This window comes from Oryzias latipes, chromosome 21 (genome assembly GCF_002234675.1).
Source record: "Oryzias latipes chromosome 21, ASM223467v1".
In the NCBI taxonomy this organism is placed as follows: domain Eukaryota; kingdom Metazoa; phylum Chordata; class Actinopteri; order Beloniformes; family Adrianichthyidae; genus Oryzias; species Oryzias latipes.
This window is the reverse complement of record NC_019879.2, coordinates 20749595-20777271: the sequence shown is the minus strand read 5'-3', so window position 1 is coordinate 20777271 and position 27677 is coordinate 20749595. Positions and strand designations below refer to the sequence as shown.

The window sequence follows — 27677 nt, the reverse complement described above, 5'->3', positions numbered from 1 at the left end:
CATCAAATCCCAGAGGATCTGATGAAAGGAAGAAGAAAACAGTTTGTGGAAAGTGAGTTACAAGCCACTGATGCTAAAATTATGCTCTAGCTACACAAAGTTATGCTCAGTTGACTCAATTTTAAAAACATCAATGGTTTAAATATGTGTGAAAAAATGAAATATGAAGACAATCAGCTTAAACAGCAAAACCCAAATAATGCATACTCAGTATTTTTTTTAGTAAAAACCGTTAGAATACAGAGGTCTCTTGCTATAACGCCTATATCGCTATAACTTAATTTTTTTAGTGCAATTTTCCTTTTTTTCTTTCATCTATTAGAGAGGATTGTGCTCTGCGTCCTGATTGTCATGCAATCTCCTCGTGTCTCTAAAACAGAATGCATTAAATTTGCCAAATTTACATAAATCTACAAATCAGAGCTTTGTTTTCATTCTATGATACAGGACGTATTTGTCTCTGAAGGTTGAAACTTTGAGAGTTTTAACGAGAGAAAAGTATGAATATGATCATGTCTGACTGAGGAAAGTGTCTAAAGTGCGTACATCTAGAATTATTGGGGAAAAATTGTACAAAGTGACTACTGTCGTGGATTTATTTCTACTACTTAACTACTGCGGTAAATGAGTGAAGGCTGTTGTGACAAAACATCTGATCTTTCCATAAGCATTGTGACACTGAAACCCATAGATTTATATAAATTATATAAAGATAACTCCATAACCAAAAGGTTTAAATTACAACTCATCTTTACGTGTCTGTAACATTACAGACCCTGTATGGGTTGAGAGCCACGGCGAAAAAAGTAATGGAGAAACTGGTTGTCTTCAATAGTTTTGGTCAAAGCAAAATGGATGTTTGAAACCAAATGAAAATCCGGTACCAACGCCGACTCACCTGTGACGAGTTCTCGCACTTCCGAATCCGCAGACTTCCTCAGGAGTCGGAGCAACGCTGGAATACCTCCGGCGTTCCTCACAGCAATCTTGTTATCGTCCATCGCTTTGCCATAGACGAGGTTTCTCAGGGCGCCACAAGAGTTCCTCTGCACCTCGACGGCCTTATGGTCCAGCAGGTCCACCAGGTGTTTGATTCCTCCCAGCCGACCCACCTGAGGAAGACAAATGAGATGGTGAAACCCAAATCCCTGCAGTCAGAGCATTTTCATCATCAGTATCTATTTTTACTGAGGCGATTTAAAAAAAAATACATTATAAGTTAAAAATGTTTCAAATACATTTTCTAATAAAATCTTGTTTCTTTTCAATAGAAAATAGATGCAGAAGAAAAACTTTATATGACTTGCTGTCTTGTGCTGGCCTTTGGCATCCAAGAACTAAAAATACATTCTTCATATATTTTCAATCAAAGGCAGGGTCTTCCAGCAGAATGAGCCGTGCTTCCAAACACACACTGACCTTTACTGTCTGTGTGTTTCATCGGATCATCATGAGCATGAACATTGAGAATATGACTTTTCCTTTGGCTGTGAGAATTTAAGGAGCACTTTAAACTCTGCAACAGTTTAAAAAGCATGTGGACTCACGTGGAAATCATTTCTATTGATAATAAGATTATCTTTACATAAGGGCTATACTTCTTGTTTGGATTTGATATTGAAAAACCAAACCTGACCACAAGCTGATAAAAAAAAAACTATTTTCCTAAATAAGAAAGCATGGCATCAGTGGTGCAACACCTACCTCCGTCTTGACTCGGTTATCACCAAAGCACAGGTGCTGCAGGTAAGCAGCTGCGTTGGCCTGCACTGACGGAAAGTGGTGCTGCAGCATTTGGATCACCTCCGCCAGCTCTGGGTCACGCCATGCAAACTCTCTGCAAGCACAGGTGGGTTAAACGAGACTGAGACGACAACAGGCAGAGGACGGGTTGATCAGCACGCCAGAAATACATCTTAGTTTCTGCTGTGCTGCCGTTTGATCAGTATGTAAGGCTATAAACTCTGCTACATGTCCTCCAACACATATCCAGCTGAAGTATAATGTTTAATGACACTGAGCACGAGTACGAATGAAAAATCTCACATGTGTCTGTTTTCAGACTGAGGTTCAGATGGATTTCCCTCAACATACCCACGTCCAACAAACCAGAGGATGCACTGATTTGAAATGACACAATACTGGTTCACAACAACTGTAAAATAAGGTGGCAAAGTGGCGGAAGAGAGGTTCAAGCCAGGAGTCAATCCTTTGAGTCAACATCCACACCTCTGTGTTACAAAAGCAGCACTTCACACTTCATTGTAAAATGACCAGGCATAGTTGAGCCAGCTTAATAACTGGAGCTGTGCACGGCTGCCTTGGGAGGTGGGGGGCCCTCTGTTTAAATAGTAAGAGGACACCGGTATTGACCCAGCAGAACAGGGCTGCCTTGTAAGCATAAGCTCCCCTCCTGGGCAGCGGGTTGTGATACTCTACATTGGTTGCTAACCAGGAAGTTAATCTGGTGGAGCACAGTGGGAGCTTAAGCCTCAGTCACATGCACCTGTATGGGGGTTGACCCCTGGAGGGCTGTATAGAGGACCAGTTGCATCTTAACCCTTGTGCTATCTTAGATGACCCCACCCTTACTTTGACCTGTTCTCCCTACCAAAGGTGGGACAAAGGTGGATAAAAGTGGAAACGTTTTATGTGATTCATGGACACCAGTGAAGATCACAAATCATTGAGGAAAAAAGGTTCAGAGCACTGTCTAGTGGGTCTAGATGACCCAACTCCCAATGTTAAAGTGCCTAGGATAGCACAAGGGTTACCAGGAGCGTAGGTGTGTCTTGCAGTTCCCTTGAAACTCATGGGGCCACCTCAAGGAATGTCATTAAAACGGAACATGCATTAGTCGAACACATGAAGTATTTGTAAGGCTAAAGTAAGCTGCACGCACTTATTACGTATGAGTGACGCTGTCGTACACTGCCCTTTTGCTAGTTGTCGGCTCCTTAATGACGTGCGCAACTGCCGCGCGCGATATTTAAATGCCTGTATGACCCTTATAGGAGTCCAGTGTAAACTATACTCCGATTGTCTAATTTCCTAATGGCTGCACACAAGAAGCATGCACTTAGCTCTAATAGCCACATTGAGCAGTGTACAGGGTGTGAGTTGGGACTGGAAATATGAAAAACCTGTACGACGGGCCAGCATCTAACTTACTTCCCACTTACTTACCCTTACGTGCTATTTAAGTCTCCCTACAACTTGTGCCCTGCAACATGCCTGTAGTAATAAATGTGCATGAGCATTTTCGCTCTACATCCTCACCGATCGACAAGGTCTACAACCTTGATATTTCATGCTGTCCAACTGCATGCCCAACACAAATTTGCCTATTTATTGCCCGCTGACAGCCCGTATCCGCCCGTAAGGGCAGTTGTTACAAAGGCCTTAGTCATGTGAGGAGTTCCAACCTGGGGTCCTTCTGAATGCTGTCGATGGACGGGGAACGAGGCGCGCCGTCATCCACCATGAGAGGCTGGCGGGCGTAGGTTGGATCAGGGGGCCTGTACGTGGCCGAGCGGTACCCGTCAGCGTAAGTGGCAGCAGAGTTGAGACCATAGCTGTTTCTTTGGTAAGTCATGGCATTTCGCTGGCTGGACGTTCGCTTCAGACTTCCCACACCTGAGATGAGAAAAAAAGAAAGTTGAGTTAAACAAACTCAAGGAAAACACCTGCAAGAAGGAACACCAAGAAGATTTAGCAAAGTTAAGACCTTCTCCGCCAACACTGAACTGTCAGACTGTAAGTTCAGACAGAACTGAAAAAACAAACATGCTGCCGTTTTGACTGACTCTGCAGATTCTCAAGTCTGGATCCAGTTAACGACGAGGATAAAACGCAGCTCCTGTGGTTGCAGAAAGCAGACCTCCTTCTCCCCTTCAAAGACCTGTTGGCTTTTACAAGTCTGTATTCAGCCAGCAAGGTTTGTCTGGTGCTCAGAGAATGCAGGACCACTCAACCTGCTTTATGACCCTGAAAGCTTCTCCTCACCATCCTTTAGATTCATTGTGGCGTTGCATTGTTTTAGGGAAAATCCGCCTACAGCAAATTAAATTTGGTTAGCCCGGCTGTGGTGCTTTTGGATCGGAAGCACCAAAAGCATCTTCCTTCGAGCATTTGTCCTGTTTCTGTTTGCTCATGTTTCTTGGTAATTTCTAAAGGTTTGCAGAAAGAATGGGTCACAAACAGAACTGCGTCAACAAGCTGGTAAGATTTAGCCCTCCTTCTTACACCACCCACACGACGCGTGCCAGCACTGAAGCTGCACGGGTCAGATCTGTATCAGCCTTTCCAACAGAACCGGGCAGCAGCGTGCTCACACCCCTCCTATCAGGAGCCAAGACGTCAACACACGGCGCAACTCCAAAAACACAATTTCCTGCATGAGCGCACTTCTATGTTAGGCAGCAGCTCAAGCCTGCATTGCGACTACCTCTAAGCATAACCTTACAGAAACGGGGAAAGACAAATTACAAACAACACAGTGTATCAGTAAATTCTCCAGGACTCTTCGGAGCTCATTCATCATCTTTCCAGCAAAACATTGAATGTTTTCCTTCAAAGAAAATCTAGAACTCGCACAAATAAGTCTGAGAAACTGCCAGAAATACAAGAAGAGCCAGACAGGAGAAAATGGCTAGAAGAAGAATCACTAACAGAGAGAATAAACCCGGGATCAAATTGGATTTTTCAAATAAAGGAGCTCTTGCACACGAAACCCCCCCTCTGGCTCCAACTCTGATCACTGAGATAAACACGTCATAATGGTTCGTCTCTGCAGCTTCCACAGAGCATCACTATCATTTACGATTGAACTTATCGGTCTAAGAGGATCTTGTGCAGAGCAGAAGTCTGAATGCTGCGTGGAAATGAGGCGTGTGCGTCCGAAGCAGAAAGGAGATTCTGAGGAGTGAATGCCAACATGAAGAGAGCTGAGGGAGAGAAAAACAAAGTGGGGGGACCAAGCCGTCCCTTAGCTCTTTGTCCCATTTTGTGCTTCCGCTCAGTGCGGCACAAAGGTAATGGACTTCTTTGTGGTGCAAAAATGTACACAGACCTGTCAATTAACGCAATTTCAAACATTTCCTGTCCAGCAGTGGAGGCAGGATGGAAACATTAAGCGGGGAAAATGAGGGAGGTTGAAAGAAGAGAAGAATGGAAATTTAGGAGAGGAAAGCTTAAGAGAAAAGACACAACAAACACAGAGCTGAAGGGCAGAGTGAGAGTCTTCCCTAAACAAGATAAAACAGCAGGGTCGCCTGCTGTGTGGAAAAGAAACTTTGGGAAAGTTTGAGGAAAACAAAAAGGATAAAAAAACACCACACACCTGCAGAAAAGCCCAACTGTTTGATGTAAGGACACTTATTTCTACTTGACAAAAATAAGTGATTTCACAAATTTAAAGATTTCAGTCATATTTGAACAAATATCCAAAGTAGAATTGAAATGAAATTGCAAAAAATAAGCACTTTTACATTTAGATTATGACCCTTGTTCATTGATCATTTCCCATCATCCTTTTGTTTACGCTCTCTCCTGCTAGCTTGCAGCTCTTAACCACCCCTACCTGACAGTACCTGGACAACGAGCAATAATGGAGCTGTCCAGCCGTACGGTTTTGAGGCAGATGACTGCTCAGACGAGGAAAACGAAGACAAGTGGATGCAAGAGAATGGAGTGGAGCTTGTGGCCCGCCCAGCGTATTTTCTACATCACCAATGAGCGCTTTTTCTGACTCCATTTTTGCATCTGCTCCTGATTCACCACAATTTAAACAACGAAATCCTCAGAAATGCAATTTTAATCTTCATTTTCTTCCTCCATTATGGAAAAAAGAGTCACAAGAACATGTAAAACGATGATTTTCATGGGAGTGGGTCTTTAAGAAGAGTTTGAAGAAACAAAGTCTGTGGCAGTATTACACAGTGGTAAATTTCACGTCCTTTAAAGGCCATGATCTGACATTTAGGGTCACTCCACTTGTTCTAAAGGCTTTTTTTTGGTCCTGTGCTTTATTTGCCACTGCCCTTGAATACGGTAAGTCTTCTTCTCACTTCAGAATAAAATGGACCCTACCTGAGCTGCTTCTGTAGAGGGCGCCCTGCTGGGTGTGGCCGGGGCTGCGGTATAACGGCCCCTGAAACGTCCGATCCTCGTAGATTGGTGCAATGTGCCGATCTGGAGATATTGTTGTCCTTACATCCTGGCCAAGCTGGCTGTGTTGACTGGCATATGAACTTCGCATTCCTGTAGATACAGAAAAATGTTCACAGTTAAAAGGCGGCAGCTTGAAATACAGAGAAAAGTAATGCATTTAAAATCCTTTTATGCCCGTTCAAAAGCTGTAATTTCAATGTAACACTTTGATGTGAGTCAAACTTTAGTTTCTATTCTTCTTTTTTGGAGTAGAACAAAGCAGGAGCCCATAATAAAAGCCCCCCGGGCTGCAAACAGCTTTAGTTGTTCTATCAGCTTTTAGCCAAATTGACAAAAGAGGAGAAAAATAATCTTCTTTAATTATAGTTTTTTGTGTTTTGGACCTACAAATTACTTAATAAAGAAAAACCTGCAAAGTTACCAAGGAAAAATAACCTTTTTCAAGAGAATATCTTGCCTTAACCCCCTGGAACAGTTTGAAATTATTATAAAAATATGTTGCAGGGAACAAGATCATAGTTGTTTAGATATGTCAACATGAAAACAATCGGAAACTTTATCACAGGTTGTGTTAAACAATGGTATACCCAAGAAAACATGTAACCAAGGCATTTTCAAAGTTTACAAACAGAAAATCAAGAACACTTGTAGGAATAACAAGAAAAAACTCAGGATGAATAAGAGGAGTAACGGACAAAACGGACAAAAAAAGATTCAGACTCTGGAGCATGCACCTCTACCAACTTCTCAAAAAGAAATTATTTCTTTTGTGTGTCTTTTTTTGTTCTGTTGTTGTTTTTTCTTCAATTCTTTTATCTAATTTAAAAAACAAAAAAGATTGTGCAAAAGTACCTTTATTTCAACTGATATCTGTGATTTGATGGCGATTTTCTACAATTTCTACATAAAACAAATAAAGTTTGGGGGAAAAAAAACAAAAACAAATTATTTCTAAAAGTATTTTAATATCTGCATTTAAAACCTAAATAACAAAACTTTTATTTCACTGTGTTGTATAATTCCATGAGTTGCTGTAGACTGTGGGGCATTTGCTTTGTTCTTTGGCCACTATATAAACATGATGTGGCTTTTTCTGGTGACTTGAAAAAGAAGGACGCTGGCCCTGTGTAATCGTAGAAGGACAGAAGCAAAGCTGGACGAGAGAACGGCTGCAGAGCGTCTGGCATGCAGAATAACTAACAAACAATACAGAAAAAAGGAATTAAGAAAAATAGAAAACAAGTTTGACCTTGAGAAGCATGCATAGGTTTAAATAAAATCTAAATTGCCTCTTTTTTTAAGAAACAAATTGCTAGTAACCTTTTTTTTAAACTATAAACTGAATAAATGTGAGGTTGCAGTAAATGGATGCCATCAGTTTTCTCTGAGGAGGAAAGTGCTACAAAAAAAGAAAAGAAGTCTGCTTTATCCTTCTTAATTGTCTTAGTAAAAGCCATACAATTTGAATGATTTGCTAGCACATGTTTGTGTTAAACCCCACATCACTGAAGCCCACGGAAGTGTGAACCCCGGCGGACCGCTACGCAGTTGGCAACTTACAGCTCATCGCACATTTCCACAGTCGGCATATGTCACTTGGGTCCTCTCCAACTCCAAAAGCTTCGGAGGAGACTGCTACTAACCACAGACTCTGCCATGCAGAACCACTCAAATGAGAGATACTTCCAGTCCTAAACCGGATGGAATTCATAAATAAACAGATTTGTCTCCTTGGTGTATAAAACATGTCAAAAAGTGCAGATATTAATGAGTAAAAAGGAGGCATCCTCAGTTAAAAACAAATGAATATTAGTGTTAGGTAAGTTCTGAAAGCATCCAATAAGCTAAACTCATCTTTACTATTTACCAGAGGTTCCAGCTGAAGTTTTTTCTGGTAAATGGCACTTTGATAGAAGCCATTATTAGATCTACTGAGTGATTGCCAAATAATTTCAAGAAATATGACACCAGGAATCATCACTTTCTCCATCGTCTAACGTCACCTGAATAACAGCAGAGTTCTGAGCTGCAGACAACTTGACCTCAACTTTCACCGCAGCTGATATCAGCTGAAGAAGGATATGGACCTGAATCTAATGTCTGCAGTCATAACATCGAAGAGAACTATAAACTCTGTTTTGAACCCAGGAGATCAGCTGTTATCAGTAAAAGAAGAAATACCAACCTTGGATAATCGACAGTTATGGACCCTTTTTATTTTTCCCCAACAGCATTACTTTATTATAAAAAAATAAAAAAATAAAAATAAAAATATATAAAAAGAGTAAAACAAATGATTAATCACTTTTGAAAATTGTTAAATTGATTGACTTTTGATGATATTACTTCACTAGCTGCTAAAATTGATAAATTGATTCAAAAATCTTTCCTAATGTAGCATAACTTTGCACATGTTTTTAACTTTTGATACTTGATGAAATTTTGTTATGACAACTCCTGAAACAGTGTTGTGTCTATTTTACTGGTATAGTATTATTTTTTAAAGCATATGAATGATTTTTAAAAGTAACATAATTTGTATATATTTCAGATGCTGCATTTGCCATGTTAATTTCTAAAATAGTTATTTTTGACGTAGTACTTAAGTAATTCATCTTTGGCATGTGCCTTATTGATACCTTATGATTCTTAATTCTGTCTGATAAAACCTAGGAACCAGATATTGATAAATCATGTAATAAAATGGTTATAGTATAACGGGGTGGAATTATATAAGTTCGCTTCCTTCCACTCCCTTTCAAGCAATATTTATTAATTATGTCTAATTATCCTAAGTTTGATTAGTTACTGTATGAATGTATAACTGATGTTTATATTGCTTTTGTGTATAACTTCTATTTGATTGCTTGAAATAAACCATTTCAAATCAAAAAAAAATCAAATCTCGTTAAGCAAAATTGCTATGTTACCGCAGCTTTTTTGGTTTTTTATCATTTTACATAAATACAATGCAATACTGAACCCAAAAGAGCTTTTGGTCATTGATTTCTCAGGTCCCATTGGTGCATTCATCTTCCATGTGCAGTTAATGAAACTAAGCAGGCCTCTCACTGCTGTCACAGAGATAAGTCACAAACAATCATACACCCCTTTCCCCTATTTATCCAAGAGGCAACCTTTCATCATTGGAACTGCATTAGCTTTTGCTGCAAAAAACGAATTCAAAATTACCTATGGGGAATTTTGGACAGTGCTTATGTGACACCGTACATTCTTTTTCCATTTATAGAGAAATGAAAGCATTATTTTGTGAGCATCTGGGCATTTTTAATGTTCTCCACTCTAGGAACCCGGAGAGAACTCTTCCTTCATAGAAACTTCACTTAACTCCAGAGGGAAAAAAAGTGCAAAGCAAGATTTTTCTGTTTGCAACACCGCCTGGAGCTCACTTTCAGCTTTCCTTAGTGGGCTGATGCTGGAGGTCCAGACAAAAATGATAAAGTAGCTGAATTATCCCAGCAAATTGTTTTTAATCAGACCCTGGTCCACCATAGCCTGCAGGAAACAGAGCAGAGACTTTCTCCTCCTGAAAGTCTCCTCTGTTGTTCTACATTCAAAGTCCCACTCTGATCATCTTGTGATCTATTGTAAAAGAGTTCCCGAGTGAGCTTTAAACTATGACGATGCCGTTTTTAGCCAAAATGAAAAGACCTGTGTCGTTTTCTAGGATATGGTCTCTGCAGAGCGACAGTAATGCAATGGAAATTGATGGGCACAGAGTAAGCCTTCCCTCACTTCCTATCATCCCTTTGTTTATACACTCCCCTGCTAGATTAGAGCCCCTCACCGCCCTAACCTAACATTAACACTGCAACAGAAATGGTGAGAAATATTGGAACTATCCAGCTGTACAGTTTTGAGCCAGATGCCAGCTCAGACAAAGACAATAAAGACGCGGATGCATCAGAATGGAGCGGAGCAGGGAGCTTGTGGCGTGCCGATTGTAGGTTTTACCTAATAACTACAAGCTTTTTCAAATGGCAACAAGTTGAATAAAACAAGTTGAATAAAAAATACAGATCAGAAAGTCATCTTTGAGCTTAACACATGTCCTCCATCATGAGAAAAATGCTACAAGAACATGTTAAATCTCTTTTTTTCATAGCCAACATCCACACAGATCTCTGCAGCCATAATTTTCTGCTTCAAACATCTGACTTGGAAATATTGAATAACACCCAAGGAGCTTGTTAGGAGCAAAAAGCTCCCTCTCTCTATATACAAGACATATGCTATTAGGAAGAACGTGATGAAAAGTGAGGGACGATTTTCCGCTGAATGCGGCAGCGGCATACTTAACGGCTAAGAAGAGCTTTCAGTGCGTCGAATTCGACTCAGCCTGGCAAGAAATCAGTTCAGCTTCACTTGTTCAAAGGCCTGAAGAGGATGAGACTATGGAAAGATGGAGAGGCGGTGGCAAGACATAAGGAAAAGGTGGGATAGTCAGACAAGAAGTCAGAAGAGAATGGAAGTGACGAGTGGAGGGGGGTGGAGAGGACAGAGAAGAAAAGAGGGCTAATGAGGCTGTCTGGGACCACCAGAGACTTCTCAACCCAGTCTAAAGCCTGGCTACATAACTGGGGCTCCTGGCACAGAGCTCAATGAGTGAAAGGGACAGAACCCCCCCCCCCTGCACACACACAAACACACAGAAGCTGTCATGCATATGCTCCCTTATCCATCATTGCCCAACTTGGGCTTCAGTCAAGCAACCTATCTGAGGGACTAATCTTTCCGTTCCCCGATGGAACGGCTACAGTTATTTCTTAAACCTTCTGCAAATTGTCAGCGAGAAATAACATACTGCTGTCTGTTGAGGACAAATGGCCCACATTCCTTCTGTGTTATAGTCATTTAATTCTCCCCCTCAGTCCTCCACTGTGGCTTTAACAGATTGCACTTGGCAGAGGATAGATAAAAGACGGCGGTAGCTTGCAGTGTGCTTGCTCAAGAGAAACACATGCAGCTGTACATATATATTTATATATAAATCCCACAAAAATAATACGTACAAAAAATTCTAAGCATTAAAAACCTGAGAAAGCACAAGTTCCGAGAGATTTGCTGCACATGAAAGGAGCTTTTGGTAGACATGCATGGGGATTATGGTCCAAACTTCCGAGGTAGGCTTGCTTGTCAGAATGAGAAAGTGCACCGGCAGATCCGCCATTTCCATTTTCCCTCTGTCCCTCTCCGCTGTCAGACGGACGGAGTGTAATGAGCAAATTAATAGGAACAATTTGTCTTCATTTTTCATTTTTCGGCACTGAGGGGGCCGGTGACATGTTGCCAATGACAGTGCAGAGAGTGGAACCAGGTGGTGGTGGAGAGGAAAAAGAGGAGAGGAAGGGCACCGAAGTGCAGAAACGACACAAAGGGACAGAAGTCTGAGAAGAGAGGAAGACGAGGAAATCCACAAAATGTGCGGCGGAGCAGGAACTAGATGACGACACGTTTGAAAAACAGCTTTCTGAAGGAATATCACTTCCCAGCCTGTGGTGCATTTTAATGCTCACATTAGCGCCTAAACGTTTGCAGTTTTCTGCCGTAAGTGTTTAAGACGTTGAAGGCAAAAAGCAGATGGTGCCTGAGAAATAAAAGGAGGCCATAATAAAGAGCAATGAAGGTTGAATGGAGACAAAAGCTGAAAATAAAGAGGACAGAATGGAGGAAGAAGAGAAAAACAAATACATAACAAGGCTGGAGTCTCAATAAAAGAGGAGATTATGACCTGCTCTTACAATCAGATGGGAACATTACAAGAGGAAATAAAAAAAACCCCACCAGGATTAAAATAGAAATAAAATTGGCTTTTTTTTTGTTTTTAAATGAATTTAACATTGATATTTAATTGTAAATAAAAGATGACTTTTAATGTTCTGTAATAATTTGGGAAACAAGAAAGAAAACATCAAGGGTAATAATTTTTAAAATTAATAATTTCTAAAATTAACATATAAAGATTTTTCCCTTGTTTTTTTTGTAAACCTACTGAATGCATTTCATTTTATGGTTCACAAAGAAACACATGTACAGTCTATTTGGAAAAAAAAAGACTAAAAGAAATGCATGTTATTATTTTAAATCTTCCTAAATTGAACTCTCTGTCTAGTCGGATGATTAAAAACCTGCATCATCCTCTTTTCAGGATGGATTTGCTGTGAGAATGAAATATTACGTTTTTTTGTTGTTTATGTCTAACTTTTTCAAACCAGGCTAAATGTTTACTTCATGAATAATTGAACAAACACTTTAAAAAATATTTATAGTGTTACAAAATCAGGATTATTTTATGGCAATATTTGATTCTTTTTTTTGTTGTTGCAGGGAATTGTTTGTTTCTTGGTTTTTGAAATCCCCCCCTTAATCTGCAGGAAAAGCTACCATTAAAACAGAGCTGTGAGTAATTCAGTAATTATACCTCTCTAAATTCCCCTTTTAAACTGTCACATGGAAAAGAAAAGCCTGGGCTCAGTCTTCACGAGACAGAGGAAATAAAGCGTGATTTTACACTGACAGCTGGCTGTTTGCAGTGTGGCGCAAACCATTTGAATCCATGAATTAAGAAAAAGATTTGCGTCTGAGGATTAAACGTCCTGTGAACGATTTTAATGTCAGTTTGATGGTGTCGGCTCGGTGTGCTGGGGATGCTAAATCCTGCCTGTTCTGGCATGTTTTAGGAGGTTAGCTGTGCACGCTGCACAGATAACTGAAGCATTAAGGAAATAAAAAGAAGCTCACTCAAACCCCAAAATTCTGCCCACGGTTAAAACCCCTAAAAAACAGGAGTTGATTTCCCAAAATGTCATTGCAAAAATGCCAATATTTGCTACTTTGTCAATGTTTTGCCTCATAAAAATGATCAAAAAATGTCTAATGTAAAAGTTATGTAGAAACCAGGTTCATTCATTACAAGTCGGACACTTTGTTAAACACGTTGTGTGACATCCACTGAAGTAGGAAAAACATCAACGCCAACATTCACTTTGAAACAGTATGTGTTACCAAGAGCAACAGCTGGGAATGACACATCCACAGAATAAAAAGACAATTAAAAATAAAGAGGAATGCATGCAACACTAATGTCTGAGCACACAAAATGATGGAAACAAATGCTGCATAACAGTCAAGACCATTCACCTTGAATGTCACCATCAACAAGGGCATCTGTGGGAATCCCCCGCCGCATAAGGATAAAAGGAAAAAGGCAATTAACCAAGTAACAATGGAACAGAGATCTGCTGAGTAAGAGCTTAGTTAGTCTTTTGAGGAAAAGGGGAAATGCTTTCACAAGTTTTAAAGCCAGATTTCCTTTTTTTTCCTCAAGAATTTGTAGATTAACTCCAATTTCTCCCCTAGCAGCTGGATAGCTCAGTTGGGTGGATGTAGGACTGTCATGCATGAAACCTGGGTTGACTTCCCAGTGTGTCCAATGAGCTAGAAAATCCAGTGTGGGTCCTAAGGCCAGTGTTGCATCAACTTAAAATACAGAGTTGTGTCAGGAAGGGCATTCGGCGTAAAAGCTCTCTGCCAAAACACCTGTGCAAATCAGTGACAGAAGGTAAAAAAGAAAATTAAAAAAAAATCTCCAGTTTCTCCCTTTAGGTTAGACCAATTAAATGCTTGAAGGGGCTTTTGTTTTTTTTTTACCCAAAGCAAGACGACTCGATCTCTGACGCGCAGGCTTTCGCTCATGTGGGTGCCGCCCATTTCATGACGTCAAACTCGCCAGTGTGTCTGAGTCTCGCCCACGAAAACAAACAACATCCAAACGTTTGCAAAGATGCGCATATTGTGCATATAGAATAACAGCATTTTGCCAATCACTGCCAGCTCTGCGAAGTATGTTAACCTGGGGGCGGTGCTGGCTGTGCATACTCTTCCTGGAAGAGGCTGTTCTCACTTTGTGATGTCACAATGTGAGGATCTAGTGGTTTTTGTGGATTGGGAGGCGCTGGTGCTCAGAGAGCAGGTTTTTAGAGGAATGCTCAGAGATGACTAAATCTAAATTTTGCTTTGGGGTTGTTTTTTTTATGAGAAATTAACATTATTGTACTCTTAAAACCTCAAAAAGTTGATTTTGCATGACATAGGTCCTTGAAGATGGTTTATTTTGTCCTGTAGGTTCACACAAACTGAACGCATGTGACATAATCAACGTTACCTAGTACCAACAACCACAACAAAACATCAATTTTCAGGTAAGATTAACAGTGGCAGAGTGGTAAAATGAACAATATAGATCTTGTCAGTCCACACTGATGGCAGCAGCATAAGAAGATGCTGCATTCTCCATCATATAAATCAGCAGCTGATGTCACAATCTGGAGTTGCTTCACTTCAGCTGAAGCTTCAAGAATTCTGTTTGTCTCTATAATGTGGTCAGCGGATCTTCTCTTCTGAAGACACATGTTGAGCCGATCGAAGGAATGATTCCCCCAGCAGATAGCAGACCGCAATGTCCGATTCACCAGGATTAAGTGATGAAAGAGAGACTCGGATAACAGGGATCGTTATTTTCACACATGGACTGGCAACTGTATATACCAGACCTTAATCCCATTGAGATTTTTGGGGATTTGGTGGTGGTGGTGGTGGTGTGGGGGGGGGGGGTGTATATAGGATCATGGCCATTAACTCAAAAGGTTAAGAAGGAAAAAAAAGTGTGCATCTCTGGGCAGAAACACTTGATTTAATGCCAAATTATAAGGTGGTCTAAGAAAACAGTATGCAACGATTTTCTACTGAGGCAAAGCAGGTGACACTTGTCACCCGTTTAAATCTGAGCAGAGTTATCAATACTGCTACTGAGATAGAAAGCTGTTAACTTACACTCACTTTAAAAAAAAGGCTTAACCTTCAGGACCTACTGAAGCAAAATGTGAGAAAAAGAGCAGTCTGCATCATTATGCTTCTACACAAGGCCAAGTGAGCCCGGCCTTAACATCCAAACTCCACCACTGTGATGCTTAGCATGAGCTCTGCTCCTCCGGTTTGCTTTATTCACCTTACAAAGATTACTTGTAAAGAGCGCAAAATTATGCTTGGATGCAAAAACGTTGTTGTTGTTTTTGATTTGTTGCTGATCAACTAAAAGAAACAGCAGTGCTGGCATGAAAATTCAATCAAGAGTTTGGAGGGAAAGTGGCAAAGTCCTCAACTTAAAATCAAATTTGATCCAATGGAAATAGAAAACAGGCTAATAAAAATATTCCTAGGTTCCAGCAAAGAAATGTTGAGTTACCACGATCTGTTCCCAAGTCGCCCGTAACCCCTCCAGGAGCTCTGAGATTGAAACGCTGGATTTGTGAAACGTCTCAATAATCTTTGCCTTTGGCGTTCCGAAAATATTTACTCAAGCGGAAAAGATGTGCCGTCTTCTCATGGTGTCTGTGCTTCCTCCTCCTCTTTACGCCAATAAGGAAAGCCTTTTGTGCCTTTCAGACGGGCCAAATACAGACGCGAAAAATTCCTGTACGCGTCCAGGAAACCACATTTACTCCTTCCAATTTTCATGCGTACCAACAGAGACGCTCATATAGCATTTTCTCATATAGAATGTGCTAAAGTCAGTTTTTTGCCCGTTCACAGACACAATTCTCAGAGAGTTGTGCTCCTAAATCAAACACATCTTGTCAGACTAACAAGCTCTAACGCATTCTTCTTGCGAACCCTTCAGTTAAGGTCATTCTTTTAATAGTTGCAACATACAGGACGGATGCAAACAAACTGTGAACATATAGCCCCAAAAGTCATGACCAAGTGTGTGGCAACACGACTGAGTTGTAGCACTAGCTTTAAGCTTAGTGGGAATATTTCATAATAATCACGAAAAAATGAAAAAAATTCTAAAAAAGAAAAAGAAAAAAGAGTTTTAAAAATTCTTTCAGATTAGTATTTTACTATACTATTTGAAGTAAACCAGCTATATGAAGCCTCTATACAAAGTTTACTGTATAACTGTGTATACTGTTTAAAAAACCCCTCCAATTGTCTTTTGATCGATTTTAAAAGCGTTCCAAGCCATTTTTTTACTACAGTTTTGCCGATTTTAGGCACAAAAAAAACTGTTTGTAGGACAGTTTTTGCAAAGCGGCAGGAGTTCCTTATAAATTCACCTCTGACTTAAGGTCGGGATCGTTGGTGCGGAACAGGGAGCTTGTGGCTCGCCCAGCGAGTTTTCTTTGTCCCATACAATTGCTTTTTTTCTGCTCCTGATTCGATTTAAACAAATAATTACTCAGACATGCAATTTTTAGCTAAATTATCTTTATGGAAGTCCCCCATTATCAGGAAAATGCCACAAGAGCATGTTTAAAACACCAAAAACACAATTTTCATTGGAATGGGTCTTCAAAGAAAAATCTGTCAAGTTTCCATGTATTTTAATAATCCTATAAGGAATATTTGCCTTTTGCCACAAGGCGGACAAACAAGTTGCTTAGGTAAAAATTAGGCCTCTATTTTTTTTATTATTTTAATAAACGTAGTCATCAGTAACTGTATCAGGTACTGTTGGCACAGGTTTAACTCCTTGTAGATGATATCAGGGCATATGTCGGAACAGGCAGACTTCTTCATGACACTGTTGGCTGGCTACAGATTGGGGGAAGATATGACATTAATTAGACGTGACAGCTCCCATTTCCTTCTTCATCTCTTTCAAGGCAGACATCTTCTAGTTTCAGCATGCAAATCTTCCAAGGGTTTTCTTTCCAGTTTGTCATCTGTGTTCTTAGGAATTAAACTGTCACAACCGCTGCTCACACAGGCATGCACGCAGTTGCAAAATCGCTTTATATTTCCCCCCCATCAGTTGATGACACATGAACCCAAATCATGGTTTTCAAAGGAACTAAGCTGGAACTTGAAATACCTATTTTTTATCTGTTGGTCTGTTTCCAAAAGATACACAAAACACTATATTACTAATGTTGGGAGTTCTTTTTTTTCTTAAGTAAACCCTTTTCAGTGGTCAGGCCCACAGAAATGCCTGTTGATTTGACAGATCGCTGATGCACTCTAAGCTGGTGTGTATTTGTGTGAGCATGTGTCAGTGGCGCACCTGTTAGGCTGTCAGGTCGCGTCATTCTCTCATAAATGTCGTAGTTCTGAGGTCCGTAGGGGTCAGCGTTGTGGGGCACAGAGCGAGGCAGAGTGCAGCTGTATTGCTGGGGCACAGCGGTCATGGTAGCCCTGACTGGAGACGATGAGTGGCCGGGCTGCTTCGTCAGCGGAGGGTTGCTGTTGTCCGCCATCGTCAATGGCGAGTTCATGCGGCCTGTCGCCGACCCTGCCGAGGTATGATAGGGCGACGTGGTGCGGCTGGATCGAGAGTTTGTGGAGCTCATGCGTCGCAGTCCTGCCGGGGAGTTTTTCTGGGTGGAGTAGGGCGAGCAGCTGCCAGCGGTGCTGCCGGTGCGCTGGGGAGAGGGCAGCGTCGTGGAGTAGATGCTGGCGAGGGGCTTGGGTTCGGTGACAATCGGAGAGCCGTAGGCACTGCTGACGGTGTTGCGCAGGGATCCGCGGGACGGGGACATACTGGTGGCGTAAGCTGGCGAGTGGGAGCGAGAAGGCACTGAGCTAACCCTTCGCATAGCACGGCCAGGTACTGCTGTCGTCACAGCTTGAACCTGTAAGGAAATAAAAAGAGCAGTGATTTCCGGCTTTCCGGCTAAAGAGATGGCAGTGCTGTGAGGGGGCTCCCCCAGGAAACCAAAGTCACAAGGAACATATCTCCCGTGAGAGGTAAAATAATCCACTGGATACAGTCTTATTAAGACGAGAGGAGATAAACATCTAGTCCATTTAACATCAAGTAAGTTATTTGACAAGGCTGAATGCATTCCTAGTTTGAGCGGCGCACGGCATCGTCAAAGGAAGAGGGAAGAAGAAGAGATCCAAGTCACGGCAGAAACTTTCTTCATGAAGAAAAAAAAAAAGCAATTAAAGGCTATCAGACAGGACATTTCCAAAATAATTTCTAGGAGGCAGAGAGAAGGATTGAGAAAAATACGCAGAGCAGACAACAGATGAATTTATAAAGGTACAAAAAAGGAGGAGTGTTATCAGACATGAAAAAATACTTTGACACCCTCAAAAAACCAGATGACCCAGATTTGCATCAACTTTTTCATCTCTAAAGCTGCGTTCACACCGGGCATGTGACGTGCGTTCAAGTCAATGGTGTTCCGCACAGGATTGTCGCTATCCGACACAAGCGCATGTCACTGGTCTGTTAACCAATCCAGCTGTAAAGACCAAAACATACGGAGAAGCATCTTTTCCAATAATATGGCCCCCGTTTATGGAACAGTCTGCCACAGGACCTGAGAGCCGCAGAGAGCTTTTTAAGTTTTTAAGAAAAGGCTAAAGACCCATCTTTTTAACCTGGCTTTTAGCTGATTTTCTACTACCTTTATTTATTTATTTATCTTTATTTTTATTTTTTTCTATTTTTATTTATCTATTTTATCCATTTTATCTTGTTTTATGAACTTAAAATAGATTGTTAATGTTATTCTAATTTTAATTGACCTTATTTCAATGTTTTATTGTTGATTGCTCTTATCGATATTTACATTTCCATTGTCATTTTCATTTCCAGTGCTTCCTCAGTTGGATCGGCTGCTGTTCAGCCACTGCGGCTCTGGATGGGAACCTGCATCACTGCTTAGCTGTGGTGGAGCGGTCCCCGCCTGTGATGCTGCATTTGGCTGGTTATGCGGCTGTTCACAGAGAAGGAGGTTCCAATTATTAGCGTTTCCAACATCTTGTGTTCGTACTCAGCCTATTTCTTATTATCTTTCCCCATCAGTTAGGGAGGTGGGGGGTGTGAAAGAAGTGGGGGGTTGTGTGAAGGTACGGGGAGGGGGGCCCTACTTTTAAATTTTTTATTTTTGTTATTTTTCTTTTTATTTTAATGCTTGTTTGTACATTATTTATTTTGTTTTGTTTAAATATAAAGCACTTTGTGTTATACTTTTATATAAAGTGCTTTGTAAGTAAAGTTTGATTGATTGATTGATGTCCGCCACCTACGGTTGGTGTCGTGTTTTCTCATGAATCTTGCTCCAGGCTTTTACTTTCACCGCTCCATTCCGAGATCTGAAAGATTCGCTGTCATATAGTCCAGGCCAGGCACAAACTGCAGTTCTACATTTCTCTTCCACGATCAATGTTCAAACAGTTGGCACTTCCGTGAATTGAAAGGGACGCCATCCATACGTCACTACAAAATCAATCCCTGATTGGTTAAAGTTTGACCTGGTTTAAGTTTCAGTGTGTGTTCTATGGCCACACATTTGGCACGAAGAAAATGAAAACGGTCTTCAAAATGTGCATAGCTACACGTGAACACGAGAGTTTTGAACGCTTAAGTCCAAAACGCTAACAAAACGTGGCTACTTATTAATTTTTCTAGACAGCACAACCATTTGTTTTCTCTTCACTCAAAGTGTATGAAGGATGACCTTCTTGGCTGTTTTGGCCCATGTGTTCATCACATCCACAAATCTTAAACTGTGACGAACAATAACACACTGCGACTGTCAGTACCTGTGCTGACGCCTGGCCTTCAGCCTTCCTCACCAGGGTACCTGTGCCAGCACCGGGGAAGGAGTGCTGCACCCTCAGCTCAGCCTTGCCCTGGCTCTGGCTGCTGAGATAGCCACTACTGGCATCCTGATAGCCGCTATCGGAGTACGAGTTCATCTGAGCCGAGCCGCTCGAATTCCCTGCGGATCCTGTCAAAGGGAGAAAGAGAGACAGTCAGGGCAGAAATGAAAGGCGAGGAAGCCAGAGGAGGAAAGGAATGGAGGCAGAGGGGACGAACGTCCCAAGAAGTTTCATAACTGACGTGACCTTTACCTAAACAACCTTTCTAATGACCGACATCACTGCAGGGAAGATAACAGCTCTGCCAGCCAATGTTTTAGTTTGCCTTCGCCGAGCTTTCAATATAACCTTTAGCAGCAGATCAAGTGTTATCACTAGCCTCTTTGACACAGACAGAAGCTCTGTTTATACTTAAATATAATAATGATACTTTTCACAAAGCACAGATTGCCACCTTTACTCCCCACTGCAGTAAAACTACAAACTCCATAGTAGAAGGATACTTTATTCTTTTTTTAGGTTAAAATCTGCATCGGCTGCACACATAGGTAAATACCAGCCCTGTACTATATTTTTTAGACTATAAGTTGCTGCGGAGTATAAGTCGCAGCAGCAAAAAAAGAAAGAAAAACATTTAAAAAGCTAAATAAAAAAATTAAAAAAACATAAGTCGCATTTTGGGGAGAAATCTATTTATGAAAATATAGGACCAAGAATAAACATTTCATCTTGAAAGACAAATCATAATTATGGAAAAGATAACAATTATAGATAAAAATATAATTTTTTAAGTAAACACATAGAAGTCATCCCCTGGCCAAACTATGCCAAAAAACCAAGACCTATACACCAATAAAGATGGTACTTGAAACATGAGGGAATAAGTGCGGCAAAAGCTACTAAACAGAATCTATTTCAGAAAAAATGCACATCCACTGCTATCTCTGGCTTTGCCAAGGAGCTGGATGGAAACCTCAACACAATTAGGAGACGTCTTTGTGACCGTTTGTGCTCCTAAACGCCACCCATCCAGAATGCATCTGGGCAAAGTCACCATTGCAGTATGTGAGTGAATTTGATCACATGTAGCTTCATCTCCAAAAAAGCTGTGAAAGTGTGCTGACATGTTTCACAACCTGAATCTTTTGGGGTAATGGACTCGGCATCATACCCTTCACTTATGTCCCCTACTGGCTCAAAGGGGAAACTACTCTGGCCACACTTTAATGCAGATGGGAGAGGCACAATGAGGGCACAATGTCTGCTTTTCAGCATGCTGGGAAAAAAGGGGTTAGGGGCACTCAAACACTCAAGTGCCAGTATAAATATAGCAGAAAATTACCATCAATGCAGAGAAAAGAGGACTGCGGAGGATAGAGAGAAGGCAACAACAGACCCTCACTTTCATGAAGGGAAGACTGCTCTGGGGAGTACAGAGACACCTGCTCTGACTCAGTCCTAATTCGGTAGCTGGGCGACTGGGAGCTGTCAGTCACTCGAGACTTGTTGTCCCCTGAGGTGGAGACATCTGAGAAGAAAGAGCAGACCACAAGGTTAAACAAGCAGAGTAAAAACAACACATTCGATCAGGGATTTTTTTTTTTTAAGTAAAGAAAACTATGCGTGCTTCTTTTCAATTATGCACGGTTATCACTTTTTGATACCTCACTAATATTTTCTGACACTCCTCCCCCTTTTCGTGCACAAAGGCAGCTAGTTTGTTCGACAGAAACTGGAATTAGCCATCTCTCGAGCCTGTGCACAATGCCTCCGTATAGTCACAGCCCAGTTAAGCGTGACCAGAGTGAATGGACTCTTCTGCAATCACCAGAACAAAAGGCAGCAGACAGAAAGGACGTGAAATGATGGCAGAAACCCAGCCTGCTTAGTTGGGTTTGAATGAGAGCTGAATGCACTAAAGTACTTACTATTGTTGCCTAAGCTGTCCTGCTGGAAAAAAAAACAAAAAACGGTTGACACGCAGGCGATGGCTGACAACCTGACATGTTGCACTTTCCCCTCCAGACACCTTAGGGTGTTTGCATCTCTACGGGCTGGATTGGCGCAGTCCAGTTTAAAGATGGTCTTAAACCAAATTGCCAGAATGCAGAAGATTATCGCCTGCAGGGAAAAAGTCAACCCTTATGTGACCTGGATCTGTCGACTGCTGTAAACTCACTTTAAATTAGTCCTTCTCACCGTTCACCAACTGTGTCACTTCTGGCAGGGTAGGTAATGATATAAAAAGAGTCCTTTATCGCTTTGAACTGCAAACACAGTTCTAGGCAAGGTTATTTATAAAAAACGGATAAATACAATCAACCTCCCAGGGCTGGTATTAGGATATGAAGCCAACAAAGAAACATCTAGTTGTCGTGACTGTTGACAGAGACACAACTAAACAACTTGAAAGATTAAACAGGAATTCAAACTTTAGAGAAGCTCCGACGACACATACTGCAATGTTAAATATTTCACTGCATAATGGTTTAAGCCTTGTCTGCTTTGACTGGCAACCCATTCCTTCGCCTAACAATAATTGGGATAGGCTCCAGCAACCTCGTGACCCTGACAGGGATTCACCAAGTTCAGAGAATGGAAGGATGGAGCAATGATACAGAAAAACAAGAGCGTCTTGGTAAACCATAGACGTTTTTTTTTTTTTTTAATTACAATTTAACAATGTTTTAGAAGCATCTATGTTACTGTTCATACTTCAAGCATAACTTTAAAATAATAAACAGAAAAGAAACTGTGATCACTTCAAACATTAGTTGTGATTTCATTTACTGCTTATGCTGTCTTTAAGATTAAAATCATCATAAGTCAAAGGTTTAATATTCTTTTCATAATCAACTAAAGGGTTTGGTTAATACTTTGTATTAAGATAACTCCATTTAATGATCAGAAATTAACAAGCATTAGTTATGTCTTTAGAAGTCTTTAAAGGACATATTAAGACTTGTATTGGTTTTTGAAGATGTCTAACAAATGCCTTATACTCTATATATTAATTCAAGGATTCAAGGATTTGTAGGATTCAAATTAAATAAAGTAAAGAAAGGGCAGGATAATTACAGGATATCAGAAACATTTACACCAAATAAATGGCTTATAAGTGATTAACTTTAATAAAGTAATAACTGTGCCTTTCCTAGTAGTTCATTCATCGTTTTACAGCCTCTCAAACCTTTCAAACCAAGTATGGTTGAACTGCTAAGCCCAAACCTGAATAACTTGCATCTGTAACATTCATGACTTTTACAGTAATTCTGTAGAACGGTTAGCAACCCTTTTTTTTGTTCTGTTTTAGAGGTGAACCTGTGTTTTTAAACATTTTATCATTAAACGTGATAAAAGGGATTCGCAACCTTTAAGGGCTGATATTTTTAATGCTTTCATTCTTATGTGCATTCACATTTTGCATCTGCGGTGACTCCTATACCTCTGTCAAATATGATACTTTCATATCGAACGATATGAGCAGCGGGGACAAAGACAAGGAGAAAACTGGATTTTCTGCTGTTGTTCCTCCCCCTGCAGCGGGTGATTGCTGCGCCTGCATCGACATTTCCACGGGGCAAAGAGACCCGTTTTCCTTCTAACGCTTCTTTCCCTGCAGGGTTAGTCAATGGGTCACAAGGCCAATAAGCTTAAAAATAATGTCAAACATTTAGAGCTGACTTCATCCAACGTGGAAAATGTACACTAACCTCACCGGACTCTCATTTCTCATGTTTGGAAGTCAATAGACAACCAAAACAGTGATTACGATTAGTCCCAGACTCTGTTCTAACTAATGAAAAGCACTCAGCAAGGAAATGGGGAGCAGACAGCAAATGAGAAAAGCAAATGGCATTAATATTCCCAGAGCATATGTACAGCAATAACACACCCCTGTGGGGACAACTGACAGAATCGACAATAAAAGATTAATGGCCATTGCAAAAATCCCGCTTTCCGCTGCAATTAAGAAACCGTGAAAGACATTAGAAAATGCGATTCATTATCTGTTCTCCTAAAGATCTGATAAGGATGAGGGCTACACAAAAAGACACCGAGGGGGTCTGAGGAAAATCCTTCCGCTACCTGTCACTAATGCCGTTCTGTTTGACTGAGCAGACACAGCTTAAATGACTATTAAAACGAGAACATGCCCGGAGCTGTCAAATGCCTGGATGAAAAGGCTCGCATTAGTGTAGATGATGAGGGAAATGTAAAACATGGCAGGACTACAACCCCGTCCACTGACAGCCACTAAGTGAAAAGTAAAAACACTTAGTGAAACAGTTATGCCTCACTGTCTCCGCACTTCATAAATTGATTTAACACCACGTGTCCCATCATTACCATTCAAGTGGACCACAGCAAAAAGAAGACAACTGATGGTTATTAATGTCTTTTAGGATCAATTAATTAAACAAAAACAAATCATTAGCGCTTAAAAAAGGATGGGCACTAATGGATACTTTGAGAATCTACTTTCTCACACAGGAAAACTAAAAAAATCTTTCTATGTTTGTCTAATGTTGAAGAAATTTGTCTGAATGTGAGCTTAGAAATTCCTTCCAGGACGATAACTTGAGTGAAAGGAGTGAGGTCAGAACACCAAATGCTTTTGTGAAATGTTAATATACTTTAAATTGACTGTATTTAGAACCAAGTAATCGTAGTTCAGTTGCTTAGGGAGCTAACGTACCTGCTGTTTTCCATGGCAGGGACTTCTCAGATGAACTGTGAGAGGAAAAGCAAACCAAAAAGTTAGAAAATGTGTGAGAAATTATTTCTTTCTTTGTCCGGAATTTGTCATTCTGCCTGGTACAACCAAATCTTCAAAGTTCTCTTTGGTCAATGCAAAATTCATGTACACAATGATTGTTAAAATGTGTTTTTTTAATTAAACCAGAAAAAATAGAAATATAGAAGAAAACAACATGACAATAGTACAGCGAATTTTAATCAAATGCTACAAAAAATAAACTGTGTGACACGGTTTTACCTTTTTATAAACCTTTATATAATATAAAGATCCTAGAGCCTATCTTTAAAAAAAAAACAGCCATAAACATGTTTGCTGGGCCTCACAAACACCACTGGAAGCTGGTGTAAAAACAAAACTATGAGTGAACAGGATCCAGGAACGCCACTATCTTACTTGGACCAAATGGAGCGAGGCAATGTTCAAAAAAGTCCTTTGATCAGAAAAACTGAAAACTAATTCTGATAAACATAAGCATGGCTCCCTCTGGCCTATGGGATGGAAGGCTTACACATCTGAAATAGATTAATGGGTGGGTGCAGACGTCTTAGAACAGTCTAAGCTGTTGTGGAGGTTCCTCTCACAATTACAAATACTTGTCTTCTGAGTCTCAAGATGGGTATGGACAGATGGGGGAGTCAGGGGGGATGCTGTAGTGGTAAACATGGGCCCCTATCAATCATTTTGAACCATTTTGAAATATAATATTCAAAATGAGTTTGTTTCTATTAAGAATAAATGGTTGGTAAGATGTTTTGCACATGAAAAGCTCAATTCAGATCTGAAAAGGCAACATGTTAACATTTTATTTCTCTAGAAGATGAACTTTTCTGTTCCTCCGTTCACTTCTACCAAGTTTCACATGACAAATGAAGGTGCCTGACATGATAATAAAAAGAAATATCTCAGTGTGTTGTGACGACACTGTTATAAAAAAGCACTTTTAACCTCATTTAATGCACTGCCCACTCCCCCAACAATTAATCCTTTTACTTTCACTTCTTCTGTCTCTTTGAAAAATGTGAGCATTAATGAAAAATGAGAATTGTGTTCTCAGAAAAATAAGCACAGAGAAAAAACATTATGTATTGTTTTTTATAGATTGATGAAGATTTAATTGATACATTTACTCAAATTTTAAAAGGAGAAAAACAGCACATGTTTATTTTTTTAACAAAATAAATGTGTTTCTTCTTTTTCTTTACAGAGTAATAATACTGGAGTGACGGGGGAAAACACTATTTTTTTTGTTTTTTTTAATACAATGAATCTTATATAAAGACTTTATTTGGATTTTTTTTCAAGTTTCCTAAGCATAAAACTTGTGCAAACTGTTCTGTACTATTTTGATTACTAGATGTCATATTTTCTACTTTGTCTCCAGCTCTTTTCCTCAGATTTGCCTCACAACAGTTCTGCATAAAATGCTGGACTCTAAATTAAGACTTTTATTGCTCGTTAGAGAAACAAAAGCCTTTTGTCAAACGGCTACTATGTATAAAACACTGACTCATTCAGCTCAAAAAAAGTTGCAGGCTTTTGCTTTATGTCTTGTATAACACTGCTGTATGACAGAAACTGGCTATTATTATTTTTAAATTTAAGGTATTGATACAATCAAGCACAACAGACTTAATACTTGCCTTAGTACAATAAATATTTATGTTTACACCTACTATTAAAAAAATATCTTTATTTTTCAATTAAACAAAAGTTTTTCCTTTAGTGGTTTATTTATGGGGGGATTTATTACTGCAAGAATGATGTTTTGTTAATATGCTTTTTCTGTACAGCATTTCCTCATCTCTTTTTTTGTCAGGGTCTTTCCCATCCTTTTTTTTTTAAAGAGTGCATTGTGTTCTGCTTCCTGATTGGCTGCTGACCTTGTCTCTAAATCTCCTCTGTGCCGTGTCTGCTGTACAGAGACGTGGCACTTGCAGCTTGCCAAAATCTTCAATCGCGAGCAGATCTTTGTTTTTATTCGATGAAACTGGACTTATTTCTCTATTAAGGTTTGAACTTTAAAAGTGAAAAAACAAGAGAAAAATGAAAATGCTCATGAGAAAAGTGTGGGTTTTACAGCGTTTAAACATCTATATTCCTACTTTGCAGATTTCACCTATTGTAGGTTATTTTTAGAACGTAACCCCAGCAATAAACAATGGAAAACTGTACAGCACTTCCATACAATTATTTTTAAAGTGTTTTATACAAAGATGTTTTATTGTAACCTGTGTTCGACTTTTCTGGTCTTTGTAAAGGTTCCACCGTTCTACTGGTCATCATTAATAACCCTAGTGTATCTTGTAACTTATATTTAACATTTTAAAAATACCACAAGCATGTGAGTGGTTTGAACGTCTAAACTGAAAACCTTTTGCTCTACAAAACATCTTCAACAGGTTACAATCAAGTGGAAAACTGGACACTGTCATCACGAGTGACTCACAGCAGGCCTAACAATGGAAGGACTCTGTTTTTCCCATAAACCCCTTTGATTCTTGAATGAGTGGGTGGGGTGAAAGGTGCGCCCCTTTTTGATGAGTTTTACCAGAGGTCAGAATAGATTATCCACTCTTTCTATGCTTGAAGAAATGAAAAGTGTAGCCCCCCACTAGAGGTGTCGTGAAATGTAATGACTCTCATCAGAACGCCTAAGGGTTCTGTCGCCTCTGCTGTTGCCCCCACCGTGCTATTGAGCCTCACATTTATAATGTAATGTCTATGTTAAAAGCTGATCTCCACTGAAGCCCCCTCGCCCTGGAGCAAGCACTTTGTTTGATTGTTTGTGTTTTTAAAAGAAAGGAAAATGTGTGTCAATGGTGCTACATGTTTATTTATGGGGCTGGAATGGGGGGGGTGCTTGTTGTGTAAAGTGCCAACATTTGCATGTTTTAGTAAAACCTGAACGAGCAGAGAATGCTAATACTTTTTTTTTACATCTCCACCTGGTTTGGTTTGTTCCTTAGCGGTGAATCACAGGACCAAACTGGATGGAATAATCCCACAGTTCCAACAGATGCTCACCTGTGGGCGGGTCAAGACGGGGGGCGCAACAGGAAGAAAATAGCTAGTCCAGCTAATCCTCTACATCAGGCGTCCCCAAATC

At 40.2% G+C, this 27677-nt stretch overlaps 1 protein-coding gene across 8 annotated transcripts in view; it reads right to left on the bottom strand.

Annotated features, from left to right (window-relative positions):
* Nucleotides 1–27677, bottom strand: part of pkp4 (plakophilin 4) — a 93228-nt gene that overhangs the window by 23204 nt on the left and 42347 nt on the right. For 3 of the 8 annotated variants that reach the window (XM_023950636.1, XM_023950631.1, XM_023950635.1), the window contains 9 exons: nt 24509–24543; nt 21152–21337; nt 19750–19937; nt 17258–17825; nt 13333–13359; nt 6091–6261; nt 3426–3636; nt 1705–1837; nt 899–1112 (listed from right to left, as the gene is read on the bottom strand). In XM_023950636.1, the coding sequence (XP_023806404.1) occupies nt 899–1112; nt 1705–1837; nt 3426–3636; nt 6091–6261; nt 13333–13359; nt 17258–17825; nt 19750–19937; nt 21152–21337; nt 24509–24543 (1733 nt within the window). The remainder of the gene's footprint in view (nt 1–898; nt 1113–1704; nt 1838–3425; nt 3637–6090; nt 6262–13332; nt 13360–17257; nt 17826–19749; nt 19938–21151; nt 21338–24508; nt 24544–27677) is intronic. The other 5 variants (XM_023950633.1, XM_023950634.1, XM_023950632.1 and 2 more) reach the window with 5 other exon arrangements.